Below are 19,812 nucleotides of genomic sequence, written 5' to 3'. Positions count from 1 at the left end.
TCACTTTGCGACTTACACCGTCCTTTGGACTCACCAATGCCGCCAGATACAGACCGGTACTTGAACCCATGCCACCTACTGTGTATGAGCAACTGAGCCAGCTTGAAACATCCTTGACAGTTGAGAACCCTACCTAGATGTTCTGCATTTTCTCACGAGATACTAGTTATACACACCCAGTCTTCAATGATGAACTTAAGCGTGAGCACTTGGCGACCACATAGGTCTTTCTACGTTGTGATGCTTGTGTAATGAGAACATTGCAGATGGAGTGCCCGTACACAAATTGGTAGGGCTCCGCGTCATCGACAGGAAGGGACTCTTCTTTCAGGAATACAGCAATGAACTGTCCATTACCTTTCTGCGGAATACCGGAATACCATATTGAGTATATGCCTCTGATGATGATCGAGGTCAACATGACCAGGTCTTATACTGAAGAGAAATATCAGCTCGAATGAAGCCATAAGAAACATTAAACTTAGGCGTCGGGCGTGCCTAACATTATACCAGCAGCATTATAGAGTTGCATGTTTCTATCACAGCATGAACCAGTGCCATCTTCCTACACCTCGAAGATAGTTTGACGCTGTACTGCGGTTATATTCTATCTGGCAATACAAGTGTCTGCCAGCCTGATGTTAGCCTAAAAGATGAACGTGATGAAATCTGCCATGGCGAGAATGATAGAACAGCTGTGGACGTACAGACCATTATCGGGATTTTGTTGATAACGGGAAAAAGAGAAAGGCAGCAAATGTAAGACAGCAAAAGCTTGACATGTAATGCTAACATACAGGACGGAGTTGGTACTGCACAAGTAGACGCCCAATCACAGTCATACTGCCATATATTCCTAGTGAATGGAGGCAGCGCTGGAGCTCCAATACCTCATTTAGCTTCCATTGCAATACCATGAACCGCCCATCATCAAACACAAGTACTTATGTCCAGGAGCGCAACAAAGCCAACGCCAACACGATACCCATTGTTGTGTTTCATTCCCATCATGTCATCATACCAATTTGATCTTTCCCATCGCCAAACTTTCAGGTGTGCTTCATACCCATCTTGTCAAAGCTCTTCGAGATACCCCGGCCAGTCTTCTGTGCTGCCTGTTCAAGATGAAGTTTGTGCTCAACCTTCTGAACAGTGCGGGCTACCGGGGGCGAGATCCGCTGAACACCACGCTCAACTGGAGACTTGAACATGGTGATGTTGCGCTCCCATTTGGGCGCCCACTTGGTGGTCTGGCGAGCGACACGCTCCTCGGCGCCAGGGATGATCATGTAGAAAGGTGCGAAGGCGCTGAGGCCACCTGCCCCCATGCAGAAGACCTCAGTCCGAGTGGCAGCGGGGATGCGGACGGGCATTTTGAGAGATGGTTCGAGGGGAAATAGATCGTATGGGGACTTCGTTGCAAGAGACAGGAAATCTTTAACAGGTGCTGACGTTAGCACAATGGAAATCTTGGAACCGATGTGAGTGGGTTGCTGCGACGTGATGGGGTACACCCCTAGGGAAGAAGCAAGGACATAGTGGGCTCATCAGTCAAAACAGGTGGCGATGATGCCTGGTGATGAAAGAGAGGAACACATACCCTTCTCGTCTACACCAAAGCTGTTATCGACCGCGGTAAACCCAGGATAGGTAGATTGACGGAGATGCACCACCAAAAAAAATCGTTCTCTAGATGCAGATGTTGATGGACTGACGTCTACACGCGGTGGAACAAAGAACAGGAGATGTTACACACAAACAAGAGCGGGAAGAGCTTGGGGAAGGTAAGGTCAAGATGAAGTGGGAGGGACGGGAAACCCCCTTTATGGCTGGGTTGGCGACCCTGTCCCGGGTGTGCTCAGCTGGCATACACTTCCCATGATCCAGCCAGCAGAAACGTAATCCCTCCTCGAGGGCAACCGCCACATCTCCTTCGAGGAGCTTGGAGCAATGGCCACCACGACCTGCCCAGGCATACTCAAAAGCCCAACCAGGAAGGAAGGGGATGTACCAGCCAAGGCCAATCAAGCGGCGCGTTGACAGGAGCGGAAAGACCACCCACAGACATGCCTGGTAGAAAGCGGGGTAAGAGACCGCATCAATATCCATGCACCAGTCATGGACTTCATTGGACGTCACTTTGGACTCACTCCTGCCAGCCGTCAACCATGTCGTCTCACTTTACGGACTGACATGGCGCCACAAGACACTTGAAATGCGGGGAAGGAAAGGATGATCAGGCTTGTCTCTCAGACCCTGCTCAGCTTGTGTCTCTTTGACGGAGCCTCCAATGTTGGAGAACGATTTGGAATTGTTAGAGGGTCAAAAACAAAACCCTAAGATGTTTTTGATATCTAACTTGATATTGTTTCCCCCTTAGTTGTGTGCTAGCGTTGTCAATTGAGGGTAGGTGGAGCCACCTTGGTCTGACTGCTCCACATTCCCCAGACTTTCCCCAGAAAACAACGGCGCCAAGTGGGTCATGTGTGGAGTTCACGATCCTCGACGGCGTCTTCATTTGACGTCTCCTGCCATTGCTTGACCGCGATCGAAAACCTTATTTTGATGTAATTCATCTGATTGCAAGAAAGATTTTCGCAGCGCTCATACACACAGAAACTCTGGAGATCAAGTCCGGGCCACCGGGTGCTTTGAATTATAATCAACATCCAGCCTTCAGGCCTGGGGCGAAACCCTCAGGCGCATGTTGGTCACATGGGCAGCCCTGGACTGCCGTAAGCGGTTCTCGCGTCCCAGAACCGTGAAGGGCAACGCAAAAGCGCTTGCTACGCTCGATGCAATTGATCTCTTTCAGTTTTGAATCCAGATTGTAAAAGAAGTTCGTATGTAGAGATCATTCTCTGCGTGTACTCGAAGGCTGCCCAGTGAGGTGAGTGGAACTGATCACCAAGCCTCAGGTTAGCGTCCAAACCCTGTCTTGGCATCTCCCATCGCTTCGGAAGCCAAGGCTCGCGATGGTGAAACTCTGCTGCTCTTCAAACGTATCACTTGAATACTTCTTCATATCTCACAATACGGCTGGGCTTGCCAAATATGGGGGAATCAACTTTTCCAGACATCTCTTTCTTGATAGCAGTAAGAGACCATTCATATACTGACCTTGAGCACATAACCTAAAGTTTTCAACAAAGCAGCCCAGTCAAAACGGCGTGAGTACAGATAATTGAGTTACATCCTTGCCTTCCGAGCTAGATGCAGCAAACCTACATAAACTTATCGAAGCTTTAGTATCTACAAGTAATCGATTTTACATCCCGAACGTCAACGAAAGAGCAATTGGGAGTGGAATTCCTTAGGATCCAACCTTTCCAGATTCTTGCAGACCGATTGCAACATTCATGGCCTCAAAGGACGAGACGAAGTACACTCACCATACCAATCAAAACACTGCAGAGATCATCAACTCAAAACTTGGCAGTAACTTAGAGTCAATCCCGCTTAACCAATTGCGCATACAAACGGAGAGTACCTCTTTCAGCTATCTTCAAGGTCTTGTGGCCGCCGATACTCCTGTATAACCCTAACCCTTTCAAAAGCTGGTCTCTAAACACTTGGCGACCGATAAGATAACAATTTTCACCACACCCCACATTTTTTTTCCTGCAGCGGAGGGTGGGCAAAAGAAGGCGGTCAATTTTTTCGGCCTGCTGCAAGTTGAACCTTTCAGCGCCAGGTGGAGAGAGAAGAGAGTGCAGTCCTGTCACCCTCTTTTCGCAAATCAACCACCACCCTAGCTTCCCTTTTTTTCCACGTCTTCAAAGGGGCGCATATACACTCCAAGATGCGCGTCGATAACTGTTTCTTCTGCGGTAGGCCCGCGTGGCCTAGCAAGGGTATCACCTTTATGCGCAACGATGGTTTGTCCTCCCCTCTTGATCTCTTGCACCTTGGTGGTGTGTGTTCCCATTGTCGCTGACCATTGCTCGTTGCGAATTTCACAGGCAAATCCTTCCGCTTCTGCCGCTCAAAATGTCACAAGAACTTCAAGATGAAGCGCAACCCCCGCAAGCTCAAGTGGACAAAGGCCTATCGCAAGAACGCCGGCAAGGAGATGACGGTCGACAGCACTCTGCAGTTTGCCGCCCGCCGCAATGTGCCCGTCCGCTACGACCGCGAGCTCTTCGCCAAGACCCTCAAGGCCATGGAGCGCATCAGCGAAATCAAGGCTCGTCGCGAGAGAATCTTCTACAAGAAACGCATGGCCGGCAAGAGGGCGCGCGAGGTTGCCGCGGCCAGGAAGCTGGTGGCTGACAACGAGCACTTGCTTCCCAGACTCAGGGGCAGCGAGAAGAGGAGGTTGGCTGAGTTGGCTGCTGAGAGGGGTGTCGATGTTGAGGAGCTGGAGAGAGAGGAGCTCGCCGCCAAGGCTTCCGGGAAGAAGAGCAAGGCTTTCGGTGGTGAGGTGAAGAGATTGAGGGTCAGGACTGACGGTGGCGTGGAGGAAATTACCGAGTCTTTTGGCGGTGTTGTGGGCGAGGATGACGACGAGGACGACGGATTCGAGGACGAGGATGATGAGATGGATACCGACTGAACGGCTCGATCTCTCAGCCGTGATCCGGAACTGGCTCCCGTCTCAGCACCCTTCATGTCCTTTACCGGTAGCTGGGTGGCGTTAAGGAAGGGTTAGACCCGTCATTTCTCGTCACTTTCCCTGTTGACGATCGTCCGGTCATGGGAGGAGAACAAAGATACCCGAGCTAGGCTCAGAGCCAATGAGTACGACGTCTATCAGCAGCTAATCAGGGAGGTTGGGAACATGTGTGGTTCGTCCAATGGGACGTTGAACATGGGCCACCAGGAACAATCTGTGTGGACCAAGATATGATTCTCAAAGGGGACGGGCATACATTCATGAACATTGTTGTTTTTTCTTCTGCGGGTTTGGCGAATTCGGCGTTACAACTAAGAAAGGGGAGCTGTGTTCAGAAAAAAAGTTTATTTACTAGAATGTATCTCCAGAGTGTTGTAGACATCTTCATGGGCAGCCGGCAAATGCCTTTATTGTACATTGAGAACAACGGCTCTGTAACCCCTTCTACCTGCCCACAAAAGAAGATTGACTTGGACTTTGAGCGAGTGATGAATCGAGTGTCTTGAACGTGTTATTCCACTTGTTCCGGCTACCCAAACTCCTAAAGATATATCATTACGTAGATTTAACCAAGTATGTGAAACGCTTTGGTGCGTGAAAGCCACCCATGACCCCCCGCTATGCTTCCCTAGTCTAATCTTCACACAAAAGCAAGCAAAACAGAGGTTGCGCAGTATATTCGGGTGCCGAATGACCATAGCTCTCTCCCGACCCATTCATCCCCCTTCGTGTACGTCCAGACCCTCACATTTTGAATCTGTCTAGCAACCACACCCGTCTTGCTGTGGTGTAGTTGTGCTCTTAACATCGATCATTTGGGAGCTGGCCTGCGCAGAAGCAGCAGCCGACCCGTCAGCCCCTTCCATCCCGGGCAGAGCCTGCGCAATCTTTTTGAAGAGGTTCTTGACGTTGTGACCCGCCTTGGCACTGGTCTCGACAAACATGAGGTTGTTCTTGCGCGCTTCCTCCTCACCCTGGGCGGTGGTAACCTCACGCTTGTCGTTGAGATCCGTCTTGTTGCCTACCAGCACAATGATGACGTCGTTGCCTCGCTCTGCGCGGACGTCGTCGATCCATTTCCGGGTATTTTGGAAGGATTTGGCATCTGGTGTCGGGGTCAGCAAGAAAGAAAAGGAGAGTAAAAAGGTTTAGCAGAGAAACGTACTTGATATATCGTAGACCACTACTGCAACGCTCGAGTCACGGATATATGAGGGGATCAAGCTGCGGAAACGTTCTTGGCCTGCCGTGTCCCAAAGCTGAAGCCGTACTGTCCTGTCTTCAAGATACATTGTCTGTTCCATCCTGTTAGCCAATGTCACAGGCCAGAAAGCCAACAGCGGAATTAACGTACCTTGGAGAGGAAGTCAATGCCAATGGTGGCCTGGTACATGTTATCGAACGAGTCGTACATGAACCGTGTGATGAGAGATGTCTTGCCGACTAATCAAACGATTTAGTATCTGTCCCTGGTTCCGTCTTTGGGTTGTACGTGTTTCCATACCGCTTTGCTCGCCCAAAAATACCAGCCTGTGGAATACGTGGTTAGCCACCTCGTGCTGTATTCCGCGCGCGCCGAAGAGCAACAGCAACATACTTGAATTTCTTCAGCGGGTTGTTGTATGACCCGCCCGCTCCTGTTTGCGCCATGGTTTTGATATTATTTGGTGTAGAGAATCGAAATGTATCGTCTCGGCGGTGGTGGCCGTCGTTGAGGGAGGGAGGGGTGTATTCGTTAAAAGGGGTGCTCGTGGAGTCGTCGTTAACCGTCGTCAAATCAGTGGCCAGGCTGACCAGGAACCCAAGAAGCGCGGCGTGGTTCGGCTCAACAGCTTTCGGATGGTTGTATCGGTATTGTCTAGGAGTGAACAAGTGTCCTCGAAAATTATACTCGGTACGGAGTAAGGTTCAAAAACTGGGAGGTCTAAGTTCCCTTTGTGATGGGAATTCGGTTCGGCTCGAATCCACAACGCCCAGTCTCTCAACTCTCCTCAACATACCCGATTGCGGCTACGGTGAAAGGGGGGCGTGTCCATGCGTGCGTGCATGCCACCAGCCAGGCGACGCCCGCTGTTTTTCGCAAGCCACGCCTGGCCGTTCCAGCGCTCTTGGCGGCCGTCATGAGCAAGCAGCCAGAAGCATCAGGCCTGAACCTCGGATTGGGTGCTGGCCAGGTCACCCTCGCCTGACACCCCGTGCATGGTACTTTATGCGCCACGTGCAGGGGTTCTTATCTTATCAGTCACGAACACCTGCTGAAATTTTGAAAACCCGGACCCCACTTTGTGTCTCTGGCAGGGTGCTTTGGGCCAGACTCGCAGTCGACGAAAACACCAAAAAAAAGTTGCTTGAAAGCAACGACTGGTTCGACTGACAGCAACCACAGCCACAGTCCAAGATGCCTGTTCTCAAGGCCCCCTCGGGCAATACAGATGCCCCATCGCAGTACAAACAACCATCCAGGAAGGGCAAGAAGGCGTGGCGCAAGAATGTCGACGTTACCGACATCACGAAGGGCCTTGACCAGTTAAATACTCAAAAGATTATTGGGTATGACTCGATTATGCCTGCTTTTTGAATGGGCGATTGTGGTCGCTAACCAGTTGCGCTTTTGCAGTGGAGTTATTGCGGAAAAGGATTCTGCCGATCTGTTCGTTCTCGACGTCAAGGGCGATGCCTCTATCACCAAGAAGTTCCCCAAGATCAAGAAGGGCCTCAAGTCAGATGAGATTCTTGCGGCTCGGTCAGCAGTACCGGCTGTGCCTATGCGCAAGCGCCCCGCTCACGACAAGACCACAGATGGTGTTCTTCCAGTCAAAAGGCAGCGCAAGGAGTATGTCAGTGGCAAGGAGCTCAGCAGATTAAAGAGGGTGGCAGATGGGCAACACGACTCAACGGTTGACATCGTCGATGCCGCATTTGACCCTTGGGCCGACGAGCCACAGCCAGAGCCGGAGAAGGCTGTCGAGCTGGCTTTCCTGCCCGAGAAAGAGAAGCCCAAGAAGCCCAAGACCCTCGAACAACAACCCATCTCACTCTCTGCCAACGGCAAACCGATCCCTGCTGTCTATGTGCCGAAGGGTGGCGCCAGTTACAACCCCGACTTCACCGAGTATCGAGAACGGTTGATCGAGGAAAGCGAGAAGGCTGTGGAGGCCGAGAAGAAGCGTCTTGCCGAATTAGAAGCGGAAAGGATTAAACTTGAGGCCGCCGCTCGATCAGCCGCCGAGGCTGAAGCTGCCGAGGCAAGGGCGGATCTTTCAGAGTGGGAGGACGATTCTGCTTGGGAAGGATTTGAGAGTGCGGGAGAGGAGCTCAGTGTCAAGGCCAAGCGGCCAAGACGCAAAACACAGGCTGAGAGAAACAGAATCAAGAGAAGAAAGGAGGAAGAACGGAGGCAGAAGCACGAAGCGGCCATGAAGGCAAAGAATGCCCAGGCCGAGCGGATCAAGCAAATTGCGTTGGAGGTGGCAGAGAAGGAAAGACAGTTGGCCCTTGAAAAGGCCGAGTTCAGTGATGCGGAGGAGATTGGTGATGACGAGAAGCTGCGGAGGAAACAGTTTGGCCGGTACAGGCTGCCGGAGAAGGACTTGGAGCTTGTGCTTCCAGACGAGCTTCAGGATTCGTTGAGACTCCTGAAGCCAGAAGGCAACCTGCTCAAGGACAGGTACAGGAGCATGTTGGTTCGGGGCAAAATGGAGGCTCGGAGAAAGATTCCCTACAAGAGGCTGGCCAAGACCAAGATCACAGAGAAGTGGACGTACAAGGACTTCCAGCTCCCAGCCTAAGAAGGTGGGTATTGTGGTTGCTAGTTGGTTTGAATACATAATGCAGCATTGCCTGCTGGTTTCTTGTTCTTGTGGATCAAATTGTTCTTGTGAACCAAATTCGACTGCTAATCAATTTGCGCCATGATCATGCGTACCGTATCTCCAACTGGCTGCCCTCAAACATAACAGGGGAATTTCTATACATGTCTATACCACGAGCCTACAAGACGGTGAGAGCTTCCGAGGCAATTTCCCATCAAGTGCCAGTTGGTAAATCAATCAGCATCGCTGACGCAGCTGAAAACGCTTTTCCTACCCCCCTGAACGTTGGGCACTGGGGATGTCTACGAAGTCTCATAAATGTTTGCTTGAAACCTTACCATGAAACATGTCTTGTGACGGGTCAAAGATACACTGGGGGTCGGGGGGGAGTGAAAAAAAAAGATTGCGTTGTTAGAGAGTCTATGTGTTTCAAGAAGCATACCGTCTCCTCTGCGATTTACCTATGTGTTGTGTTAGTAGTGTTTGAAATATTTGGACGCGCTGAATGATGAAATTGGATGGAGTTCGATTAGATAAGCTCCTGGTGGTAGGCTCACTCCACTCCGCCAATCGGCATATGCGCCTTGCCTCTGTGGCCCTGCAGGTTGCTGCAAGGCAACGCAAGAATTCGTCGCGGGTGTGAATTGACAGAGCAATCCCATTCTTAGCTGGGCCTCTTTTTCTCAACAACCAACACTTCTCGGTATTTTCTTCCAGGCTGTGAATGCGGCCAGCCCTCTTTTTCGGCACGCGCTCAGGTGTTTCTGCCAACAGATTCAGTAAACAGAGCTTGGTTACACCAGCCAGACTCACAATCAGCTACCAAACAGTAGCTTCCCGTTCACCTCTTCAACACACTCATTCCACTTTATTTACCAACTATCATAATCGCCCATTCCCCTTCAGAGCCTTGAATCTACCAGGCAAAAAGTTCAACAATCACTTCTTCTTTCTACATACGACCGCCCTGCAATTTTCCACAACCGTGTCATCATCACTACCATCACCACCACATCCATATACCGTCAACCCCACCACCGCCACGATGAACGGTTCCAACCTGACCCCGTCAGTTCGCACCAAGCGCAAAGAGCCACCCCATGCACTGGATGCCCGCCACCCCAAGCATCATCGCGCCAATGGGGATCTGGATACTTCGGGCGGCGAGAACAGCCCCGACAGACCCGACGACAGCTTCATCGAGCCCGAATACGAAGAGCCTGACGACAAGCTGGCTGCCCTCCTCCCAGCTGGTCCTGATACCGCTGAATGGCAAGAAACCATCCAGCGGGTGGTACGAAATGTCGTCTCAATCCGCTTTTGCCAGACATGTAGCTTCGATACAGACCCCGCCTTGACCAGCGAGGCCACGGGGTTCGTGGTAGATGCGGAGAGAGGGTCAGTTATTACGCTTGGGTGTAAACGTGTGAATATGTGCTGATTTCCACACTCATCATAGGTACATCTTGACAAATCGTCACGTTGTTGGGTCAGGACCCTTCTGGGGTTACTGCGTGTTTGATAACCACGAGGAGGTTGACGCCTACCCCGTCTATCGCGATCCGGTCCACGACTTCGGCATCCTGAAATTCGACCCCAAAGCCATCAAATACATGCCTGTTGAGGCCCTCCAGCTTCGGCCAGATCTGGCAAAGGTGGGCATTGAGATTAGAGTGGTCGGCAACGATGCTGGAGAAAAGCTCAGTATCCTCTCGGGTGTGATCAGCAGACTGGACCGGAATGCTCCCGAATATGGCGAAGGGTACAGCGACTTCAACACATGCTACTACCAGGCTAGCGCCGCAGCCAGCGGCGGTTCTTCGGGCAGTCCCGTGGTAGACATCGATGGATATGCCGTGGCGCTTCAAGCTGGAGGGAGAAGCGACGGTGCTTCCACAGACTACTTCCTCCCATTAGACCGCCCTCTCCGCGCGCTCAAGTGTCTGCAAGAAGGAAATCCCATTACCCGCGGAGATATCCAAACTCAGTTCGTTCTTAAGCCGTTCGACGAATGCCGGAGATTGGGCCTGACCCCTGAGTGGGAGGCTCAAGTCCGTGAAAAGTTCCCCAAGGAGACCAACATGTTGGTTGCCGAAATTATTCTCCCTGGGGGTCCCTCGCACAAGAAGATCGAGGAAGGCGATGTGCTGATCAAAGTCAACGGTGAAATGCTGACTCAGTTCATTCGCCTGGATGATATTCTGGACTCCAGTGTTGGTGGTACTGTCAAGCTTCTGGTGCTGCGTGGCGGCGATGAGGTCGAAGTCGAGGTGGAGGTCGGTGATCTTCATAAGATTACGCCTGATCGATTCGTCTCGGTTGCGGGCGGTAGCTTTCACGAGTTGTCGTACCAGCAAGCCCGTCTGTACGGTGTGGCCTGCAAGGGTGTCTACGTCTGCGAGGCCGGTGGTTCTTGGCGCTTTGAGAGCTCTGAATGCGGGTGGCTAATCCAGACTGTGGACCATAAGAAGACACCCGACCTCGATACCTTCATTGAAGTTTTGAAGGGGATTCCGGATAAGTCCAGGGTTGTTGTCACATATAAACATCTGCGAGATCTGCACACTTTGAACACCACCATTATCTTCGTCGACCGCCACTGGGCCAAGAAGATGAAGCTGGCAGTCAGAAACGACAAGACTGGACTTTGGGACTTCACCAACCTCGCGGACCCCCTTCCCCCAATCCCTCCGGTTCCCACCAAGGCCAGATTCATTCAGCTGGAGCACACATCTCACCCTGCCGTGGCAGATCTCGTTAGAAGCTTTGTTCATGTTCAATGCACTCTTCCGGTCAAGCTGGACGGCTTCCCGAAGAACCGGAAGTGGGGAATGGGCCTGGTCGTGGATGCAGAGAAGGGCCTCGTGGTGATCTCCAGAGCCATCGTTCCGTACGATCTCTGCGATATCAGCATCACTATCGCCGATTCCATTGTGGTGGAGGGCAAGGTGGTCTTTCTCCACCCTCTGCAAAACTACGCCATCATTCAGTATGATCCTAAGCTGGTTGAAGCGCCGGTTCTTAGCGCCAAACTCGGTAACGAGCAGATTAGCCAAGGTGCCTCAACTTACTTCATCGGCTACAACAGAATCGGCCGAATCGTTCACGCGGCCACCACGGTCACCGAGAGTTTTGCTGTGACGATTCCGGCAAACTCCGGGGCGCCCCGTTATCGTGCTGTCAATTTCGACGCTATCACTGTCGACACCAGTCTCAGTGGACAGTGCGGCAGCGGAGTCTTGGTTGCGCAGGACGGTACCGTTCAGGCCCTGTGGTTGACATATCTGGGAGAGCGTTCTCATTCGACCCACAGAGATGAGGAGTACCATCTCGGCCTTGCCACTCCTACTCTGCTGCCCGTTCTCAAGCAGATTCAGGATGGCATCGTCCCCAAGCTGCGCATGTTGCCAGTCGAGCTCCGCGCTGTTCAGATGCTTCAGGCGCGCCTAATGGGTGTTTCTGAGGAATGGATCGAGAAGGTCTCAGTGGCCAACACTGCCCATCACCAGCTCTTCATGGTCACCAAGTGCACCTGTGAGCGTGTGGAGGAGAAAGAGGCCCCGGCTCTGCTTGAGGGCGACATAATTTTGACCCTGAACGGCAGTATGATCACCAGAATATCTGATCTTGATGTCATGTACGCCAACGAGTTTCTGGATGCCGTGATTGTGCGCGAGCGCCAGGAGTTGAAGTTGAAACTACCCACCGTCGCGGCTGATGACGTCGAGACGCACCGGGCAATCTCCTTTTGCGGTGCCATCATTCATAGACCACACCATGCCGTCAGACAACAAATCAGCGAACTATTCAGCGAGGTCTATGTCTCTGCCCGGACTCGTGGATCCCCCGCGTATCAGTATGGGTTGGCGCCGACCAACTTCATTACACATGTCAACAACAAGCCGACTCCGGACCTGGAGAGCTTCTTGGCTGCGGTTGTTAGGATTCCCGACAATACCTGTAAGTTTATTTCTAGTACGCACCGCCCTTCTTACCACATTCTGACAAGTTTCGCAGATTTCCGCATGAGGGCAGTGACTTTTGATAGTGTGCCGTGGATGGTTACCATGAAGAAGAACGAGCATTATTTCCCCACAGTGGAGCTCATCAAGGACCCTGAGGAGGAGACTGGGTGGCGGAGAGTCACCTACGAAGGCGGCGGCAAGGTGGTTCAAGGTGAAGGGGAGGATGGGGTTGTTCCCGTTCCTGGGGATGCTGCAGATATGGACGTGGACGTGGACGTGTAAAGCACGGATGATGATATAGCTGAATGAATCTGTGTCGGGGGCCGGTCAGAGGGTTCCAAGTTTACAGCTTTCCTCCTTTTTTCCTTTTTTTTCTTGCAACCAGCTGCTTTCGAATAATTTTATTTGGGTCGATGGGTTAAGCAAGGCGGCTGCTTGTGACAAGGAAAACGTACAAAAGGGCCAGCCAATTTCAACCGATACTGTCTGTGGTTTGGGATTAAATACTCATAGGGGTGTGTTTTTTAGCTGGTGTATCTCCCTATATAACTGTTGGTGATAGCCATGATAACCATACAGTGGCCAAGAGCGCCCAATCTATATTAGAACCGAAGTCCCGTCTCCCCATGAGAGCTCTGCACATGAAACTTTTGAGGATTCTACATAAGATGCATTTTGAAAGACAAAATCTTTCAGTGAAAGTTCCTTTGGATGCCAATTTGGTTAGCTGAGATTGTAACCAACGTGGCTTGGCATCTACACCATAGCATAAGGGGTCTAACAAGGCTGTCAGACCTCGGTCCTGACCACCACACCACATCGTCCGACGGCATGGACAAAGAAATCCATGAGTGCAACGCTAAAAGTGCCGTATCAAAATATGTGTCTCAGGGTAAAGCAGGCATCCGCCAAGCGTTTGTGATCAGATTGAAGACCAGACGTTGAACTTGATGGTGACTCTTTGGTGGTGTTATCTGGTGACACAAGACACAAGTTCCACGCATTCGCCCACTCTTAATGCGGCTATGGTAGTGATTACCTTTACCAGATACACTACTGAATTTGCTAGTATATAAGGGAAGAACCCTCCTTGTTGGTTTTCTTTCTCGTATTTCCTCTGTCAATTGACCTTTTTTTCGTCACGCCATTGCAACATCACCCCCCTGAAACCCAACACCGTGAGTAGGATCCAACCCCTCCAAGACATCACCTCAACCACCATTTGGTAAAGACGTGAGGTCCTTCATGGCTTCCAGCTTTTACTGAACAGCTGCCTGTTCGCTCCCGCCCTCCAAGGAAAGAAGCTCAGGCAGTCCAGAATACTCACGCCCGCACCTGCCTTCCATTACTGCACATCAAATACCCGACCCCAAGCTGTAGCTCCTCATCCGCTTTCTCAGACTGACAGAAATTATCCCCAGTGTACACCCCAGGTCCTGTACTGTACCCAGTCCATCCAAGTGCAACACATAACCGGCAGCCATGGGCAAGTCCAAAGTGGTTACGGCCGTGTTTCGAGCCCTCCAGGTATGCTATCATGATGCTGTGGCCTGTCCTGTCCTTAGTGTTGTGGTTAACAACGGAACCTGGAATAGCTCATCCTATCAATCACGGTCCTGGCTTTGACCCTCACCTTCCTCAAGGGCCAGGTATATGGCGACCCCCCCACCACCACCAAGTTCACCATCTTCGTTGCCGCCTTCACCATCGTCGTAGCAGTGGCCAACCTCCTCGGCGCCATCTGGTGGACATGGCTCGAGGACATTGTCCCAACGATTGCCCTGATGGCTCTGGACGGTATCGCCGCATTGTTGTTCATCGCAGCCGGAATCGTGAGTATTCATTCCCCCCGTACCGCCCTCGAGGCGGAGTGCTAATGCGGAGGAACATCAGGCTTGGTCGATTGGACTCAAGGATACCCATGGCTGCTCATTGGGGGACGACGACGGCAGAGGCCTGTATTTTACCGGTCTCATCAACGGAGGCTTGATTGATGTTGGCGGATCGCAGCCACTTGCTGGTTATCTGCGCGAGGACCTAAAATCCCCGGATTTGGCATTCAGTAGGCTCCAAGGGCTGTGCCACAAAGCTGTCGCGAACCAAAGTTTGATGTTCGTGGTTGGGGTTGCGCTTTGCGGCAGCCTGATCGGGTTGAGATTCTGGAGCTACAAAAGGGGCGGACAGAAGACGACTTATGTGTAACCACCTCCCACGGCCCCTTGGGTTGCACACCCACGACAAACTGATGAAATGGGGATAGACAGGATTACGGCCGACAATTATGGTGATGGATCTAATGTAGAACGAATTATGGTATTAAACTAATGCAATGTATCATCTTACGCTCATTTCTCATGCAGACAACCTGTCCTTTGTCGACACATGTACTCGAATCACAGCAAAAGGTCGGCGGCATTGTTTGGCTGCCCCTGTGCAGAGTAGACTGGTACCTGGGCGTCAAACTGGCTGACAACATACCCGCCTCCATGCCCCTGATCCCCAAATCCATCTTGTTGTCTGGTGTGTTGCTGCGCAAAGTAGGCATCCGCGTCGGATACGGCCGCACTCATATTCCCTTGCCTCTGGACCGCCTTGTCACTACCGAACCCGAACCCGCTCAAACTCTTGTTCCCGTCATCCCCCGGCTGCCTCAAACCAGGAACGGCCACCTCCTGACGTTGCAGGCACGGGCTGTCGTGCAACTTCTTGGGCCGCGCATTCCTGAACACAGTCTGCACCGGCTTGAGATACACTGTAGCCAGGGTGCCCACGTTCAGACACATCTCCTCGAGGGTTTGCGGGTCCAGCTTCTCGCTCTCGGCAGTGATGGCTGGCTTCTCGCCCATGACCACCCTTTTGGCCGCCTCCATGTCTGTCGACAGCAGTCTCCAGTACATGTACGCCCTGTCTCGCAGGTCGGGGTTGTCTGTTTCCTCGGTGGCCCATTTGAGAACCTTGGGGACCAAATCCTGGCCCTTTGTCGGCCGTTGGATAAACAGCTTGACTGTAGCGGTCAAAAGGGCGAGTTGAACCTCGACGGGCTCTTCGGCAAACGAGTCCAAAAAGTCTTCCAGCAGCACGTCCGAGTTCTCGATGCGGGAGGCGTACTGGCCAATGACCCAGACCATAGCCGCCTTCGCTTCTGGTTCGTCGAGGCTGTCTAGATGCTCGCACAGGGTGCCGATGATGGACTCGTACTGGTTGGGGTATTTGCGGAAGATATTGCGGATGACGACCGTGGCTTCTTGAACGATATAAGTAACCTTTGTTGACACCAATTCCAGCAGCAGGTTGATGCACCGGCGCGCGGCGGGTTCGATCTTGATGGCAAGCTTTCCGATAGCTCTGACTGCCTTGCGGACAAAGTGAACGTCGATTTCGGTGGCGTACTCTCGCAATTCGGTCAGGACTTCGTCAATGTTCTTTTCGTTGGCCAGCATAAAGATGAGCTCGAGCTTGGTGACCTTGACGTAGATGGGATCGTTGTATTTGCAGAAAAAGACGCGGATGTCGTTGCGCAAGACTTCGGGGCGGCGCTGTAGGATCAACAGGGCGTTCCTCAAGGCCAGGTACTGAACCTCGGGTCCCTTGGCCAACAGAGTGACGAGCGGTGGTGACAGTTTCCTGCAGAGGGCGGAGATCTGTTTTTGGTCGGCAATGTAGTTCATCAGATAGAGAATTACTCTGATGCAGGTGAGGACAACTGCCGAGTTGGAGTGAGAAAGTCGAGGTGCTATACGCTCCGCCAACAGGGTAGCTTCCCCTGTTTCTTGTGGAACATACGACATGAGGGCTTCCAAAATGTATGTTTGGCCCCATCTGTCAAATCTGTCAGCACGTCCCTTCCCGAGTGTGCACAACTCTGGACTTACTCTGAGCAATCTGGCAGAATGGCAACCATTTTGGACGCATTGCTGTAATCAATGGTAAGTTTGATGGCGTCGCTTCTTTCCCAGATATCCATCAGCCCGGCCAAGGCGCTGGCAACTACTGTCGGGTTGTCATCCCTCAGCAGGCCGTTTAGCCTGTCGATCAAGTCTGACTTTTCCACCATGTGCCTGTCATGATCATACAACTTGGCGACAGTGTACGCAGCCGTCTTGCGCACATACGGATCAGAATCCCGGAGAAGCTGCTTAACAATGGGCACTGTGGCCTCGACAAACTCTCGCACATGGATATAAGACATTGTCCGCAAGGCCAGCGCTCGTACAAGAGGGTTAGGGTCTTCCATGTCCTGCCCATATCATCAGCACATCAACAACCAGAAGGTCGAAGAAAGGGGGTCAACCAACATGTTCCAGAACAGGAATCGCCTTCACTGCTACCTCGGGGCGCATTCTCGCATAGTTGACCAAGAACAAGAAGCACATCTTTTTGATTTCGAGATTCTGAATGCCCATGCACCCAATAATATCTGGAAACAGGGCCACCATATCGTTGTTGCTCATGGTCATATTGGCAACAATCTTTTTCAGCGCGATCTTTTTCGTCGTGAAATTCTTGTCCTTTTTGCTGCCGCTGTTCAACTCGAGGCGGAGCTCAGCAACTTTGCCCTGTGGTCTTTGTAAGTAAGTGGACGGAGGAAGATATGCCATGAACATCTTGAAGGCTTGGTGTTCATGATGTCGTGTTACTGGTTGGAATGGGTAGAAGAAACGGCATGTGCTGAAAGGTGGTGAGGGGCAAGGAATGTAGGGTAGCAACACGGAATGCGATAAGGCGACGATGTCGCCCTTGGCCAGTCACCCAGAAGCCATCCGTACAGCTCAACTTGGTTGGGTGAGATGGCTTCCCCCGCCAACCCGCACCAAGACCGCCAAACAAGGGATTGTGTGCTTACCCGAGCAAAAAGCTTCGAATCTCCTCCCTGTGCGCTCGCCATGTTTGCTGTCTCGGATTGTTCCTTCTTTTTTCTCACAAAATAATTTGATACAACAACGGGGCGGACCCCTCACACCAAGCCCTGGAAATGCTCTGCTTTCGTAGTCGTTTCCGTGTCTCTCGTTCTCTTTATGATAGACGCGCCAAGCTGAAGCTGGGCTCGGCAAGTTCTGGACTCGAAGGCGATCGCTTGTTCGGTTCACGCGTGGAAGTCAAGCTGGCAAGATAGATGCTTGTAGCTTTCGATCTCGTCGCGTCACTATTCTTGTATTGTTGTTAAGAGCCCGAGTTGGTGTTGGTTTTGTTTCGTTGTTGTCTGGCTCGGGCGCCCCAGAAAGTACCGGACTTTGGAACCACCGGTATTACCGTTCTTGCTATCCGATTCGAGATTCAGCACAACGTCGAACGCTCAACGGTCGCAAAGTCGGTGGCGGTTTTAAGTTGCGGCTCTGCCGGGAGCTCGATAGATGCGTTTAGTCGGCTCCGATCCGCTTGAGTCGGGTGGTTGCGTGGATCTCTCCTGGGGCAGTTGTTCAACAATGGAGGCCCCTGAAATCCAAATTGCGCCAGGGCCAATTCCAAATCAAAGCCAATGTGGAGAATTGGTTCTGTGGGGAGTGGGGGAGCGGGTCCAGAACAGTAACGGGGTTCCACTGATACGGGAACAAGCATGGTCCGCCAAGAAGCTTCCTGAAATCCATCCTAAAGCACGAACGCCATTCAATCTAGACATCACCTTCAACATTCAAGCCTCCAGGTCAATCAACCACCATCGCGACGCGCACTCCTCGACATCATCCCACCACAATGCCAGCTACAACGTTACCGCCATGGGCGATTGAGCTCAAGAACCCCCCACCATATAAGCCCAAATCGTCGATCCCCGACCCCCCTGGCTATCCCTCTTCGCAACCCTCAAACTCCAAAGTACGTCCCGCATCTCACAAAACTACTGTGCCTGGCGCTGGGCTAACTGCTGTGGTTGCATAACAGAAAGACAAGAAAACTGCCCCCAAACGCGACCCTCCATCTCCGGAAGAAATGGACACCCTCAAACTCAAAAAGGCCTGGGAGGTTGCCCTCGCCCCGATCAAGTCTCTACCCATGACCGCCATCATGATGTACATGTCCGGCAACTCGCTCCAAATATTCAGCATCATGATGATCGTTATGGCTTTCAAGAACCCTATTCTGGGAATACTTGGCACGAACCAGGCGTTTGAGCGGTTCGAGACGGAGACTAACAAGGGCAAGGTGCTGCAGGTGAAGCTCGTCTATGTGGTCATGCAAATCGTGGCGCTTGCGCTGGGCGTTTGGAAGGTGAATGGGATGGGACTGTTGCCTACTACGAGGAGCGACTGGTTGGCGTGGGAGGCGCAGAGGGAGCCGGTGGAATTTGCGGTACCAGGTTTATGAAGCGAGCACGCTATATATCAGTCAACATGGAAGGGCAGATCATGTGTGATCATATCTGTATCGGCAGCCTAGAAATAGATGTGGTCTTCATTATCATGTGTAGGAGAGATGGTCTTAATCTCAAGGCAATGGGCCTCTTCAGACTATCTCGTACTTTGTTCTCTTGAGATCCTCGAAGCCATGACGCAACAAAGTCTATGGGACAGAACCAAACAGTGGATGGACTCCAAGTGGTCCAGAAAGCTGGTGCTTGTTTCAAAGAGTGATATAGTTGGCTCCTTAGGTAGCCGTGATAACGGCCTCTAACAGGTTCGGGGTAAATGTTTTAGGACGTCCCTGACCTGCAATGAGGAGTCGTAGTTGGCGAGAGCCACGTCAAAGTGAGCGATTTACCATTGTCCACAAGACCAAACGCCCAACCCCAGGACAATGCCAGCTCCAAGAAGAAGAGTGGCCTGTTTTCTTCTTCAACTTGAGAGCATTTGCAAGTGCATGCTGGGCTCTGGGTGGGTGGGTACTAAAGAGATACCTATCTTGGTTTTTGCATAACCGAGCACAATAGACTGGATCCCTAGCAATAGATGGTAGGTTTGTCTTGACAAATGAGTTGGTCTGGCACAAACCACAGAATACTAAATTTATTTCATATCAGCGCGCAGCCAGACCAGAATCTTGATGAAGAACCAGATAACATATGCAAGTTCTCATCCCGTGCGTGAATATAATGCCAGTCTAAATGTCTGGGGCGCTTAATAGCTTAAAGCATGTTGCGTTTGCACCTCTCACAGATCCCTATGGGATAATTTACTGGCATCATACATGCATCCTGTCGGACATGAGGTGATTGGGCACTTCAGTCACACCTATCCGGTGTGCAACTCCGCTTTTCATATAGTACAGGTTTTACAATCTTTGTTTTCAACAAATAGACGCAGATAATCCAACACTTGGAACATATCAAAAAACCTCTGTCGACGTTGCCTTTCATTGAGGTTGACACACTCTCCAAAAGGGGTTGAACTGAGAGCACAGTGCAGACAGAGAGTGCCATATTTAGACACAGCCTAAAATGTTGTGTTTCCCGCTATCGGGCACAGTGTGAACAAGAAAAAAGGCACTT

At 51.6% G+C, this 19,812-nt stretch overlaps 8 protein-coding genes across 8 annotated transcripts; 5 read left to right on the top strand and 3 right to left on the bottom strand.

Moving 5' to 3' along the window:
* Positions 1–1,049: 1,049 nt before the first annotated feature.
* Positions 1,050–1,373, bottom strand: QC761_124280 (uncharacterized protein; the record flags this gene model as incomplete). The annotated part of the gene is made up of 1 exon (XM_062875688.1): positions 1,050–1,373. One exon carries the CDS (start codon positions 1,371–1,373, stop codon positions 1,050–1,052), a length of 324 nt encoding a protein of 107 aa, XP_062736285.1.
* A 1,773-nt stretch (positions 1,374–3,146) lies between these two features.
* RLP24 (ATPase-activating ribosome biosynthesis protein) lies at positions 3,147–4,986 on the top strand. The gene is made up of 2 exons (XM_062875687.1): positions 3,147–3,878; positions 3,963–4,986. Exons 1-2 carry the CDS (start codon positions 3,803–3,805, stop codon positions 4,553–4,555), a joined length of 669 nt encoding a protein of 222 aa, XP_062736284.1. The 5' UTR covers positions 3,147–3,802; the 3' UTR covers positions 4,556–4,986.
* Positions 4,987–5,140: 154 nt separating this feature from the next.
* Positions 5,141–6,838, bottom strand: ryh1 (GTPase Ryh1). Its single transcript, XM_062875686.1, has 5 exons — positions 6,213–6,838; positions 6,120–6,145; positions 5,970–6,058; positions 5,781–5,910; positions 5,141–5,720 (listed from the first exon to the last, which is right to left on the bottom strand). Exons 1-5 carry the CDS (start codon positions 6,263–6,265, stop codon positions 5,377–5,379), a joined length of 642 nt encoding a protein of 213 aa, XP_062736283.1. The 5' UTR covers positions 6,266–6,838; the 3' UTR covers positions 5,141–5,376.
* QC761_124250 (uncharacterized protein) lies at positions 6,212–8,534 on the top strand. Its single transcript, XM_062875685.1, has 2 exons — positions 6,212–7,165; positions 7,233–8,534. Exons 1-2 carry the CDS (start codon positions 7,014–7,016, stop codon positions 8,401–8,403), a joined length of 1,323 nt encoding a protein of 440 aa, XP_062736282.1. The 5' UTR covers positions 6,212–7,013; the 3' UTR covers positions 8,404–8,534.
* Positions 8,535–8,950: 416 nt separating this feature from the next.
* On the top strand, positions 8,951–13,021 carry QC761_124240 (uncharacterized protein). Its single transcript, XM_062875684.1, has 3 exons — positions 8,951–9,825; positions 9,887–12,387; positions 12,445–13,021. The coding sequence occupies exons 1-3, from the start codon at positions 9,152–9,154 to the stop codon at positions 12,672–12,674; spliced, it is 3,405 nt and encodes a 1,134-aa protein (XP_062736281.1). The 5' UTR covers positions 8,951–9,151; the 3' UTR covers positions 12,675–13,021.
* Positions 13,022–13,444: 423 nt separating this feature from the next.
* QC761_124230 (uncharacterized protein) lies at positions 13,445–14,714 on the top strand. The gene is made up of 3 exons (XM_062875683.1): positions 13,445–13,919; positions 13,988–14,224; positions 14,286–14,714. Exons 1-3 carry the CDS (start codon positions 13,875–13,877, stop codon positions 14,592–14,594), a joined length of 591 nt encoding a protein of 196 aa, XP_062736280.1. The 5' UTR covers positions 13,445–13,874; the 3' UTR covers positions 14,595–14,714.
* Positions 14,656–18,173, bottom strand: QC761_124220 (uncharacterized protein). Its single transcript, XM_062875682.1, has 4 exons — positions 17,236–18,173; positions 16,688–16,948; positions 16,265–16,629; positions 14,656–16,211 (listed from the first exon to the last, which is right to left on the bottom strand). Exons 1-4 carry the CDS (start codon positions 17,275–17,277, stop codon positions 14,786–14,788), a joined length of 2,094 nt encoding a protein of 697 aa, XP_062736279.1. The 5' UTR covers positions 17,278–18,173; the 3' UTR covers positions 14,656–14,785.
* QC761_124210 (uncharacterized protein) lies at positions 16,520–18,891 on the top strand. The gene is made up of 2 exons (XM_062875681.1): positions 16,520–18,203; positions 18,270–18,891. Exons 1-2 carry the CDS (start codon positions 18,084–18,086, stop codon positions 18,690–18,692), a joined length of 543 nt encoding a protein of 180 aa, XP_062736278.1. The 5' UTR covers positions 16,520–18,083; the 3' UTR covers positions 18,693–18,891.
* The last annotated feature ends 921 nt before the right edge of the window (positions 18,892–19,812 follow it).

The sequence above is a fragment of the Podospora bellae-mahoneyi genome (genome assembly GCF_035222275.1).
Source record: "Podospora bellae-mahoneyi strain CBS 112042 chromosome 1 map unlocalized CBS112042p_1.2, whole genome shotgun sequence".
NCBI classification, from domain to species: domain Eukaryota; kingdom Fungi; phylum Ascomycota; class Sordariomycetes; order Sordariales; family Podosporaceae; genus Podospora; species Podospora bellae-mahoneyi.
This window is presented reverse-complemented; position numbering and strand designations above follow the sequence as displayed.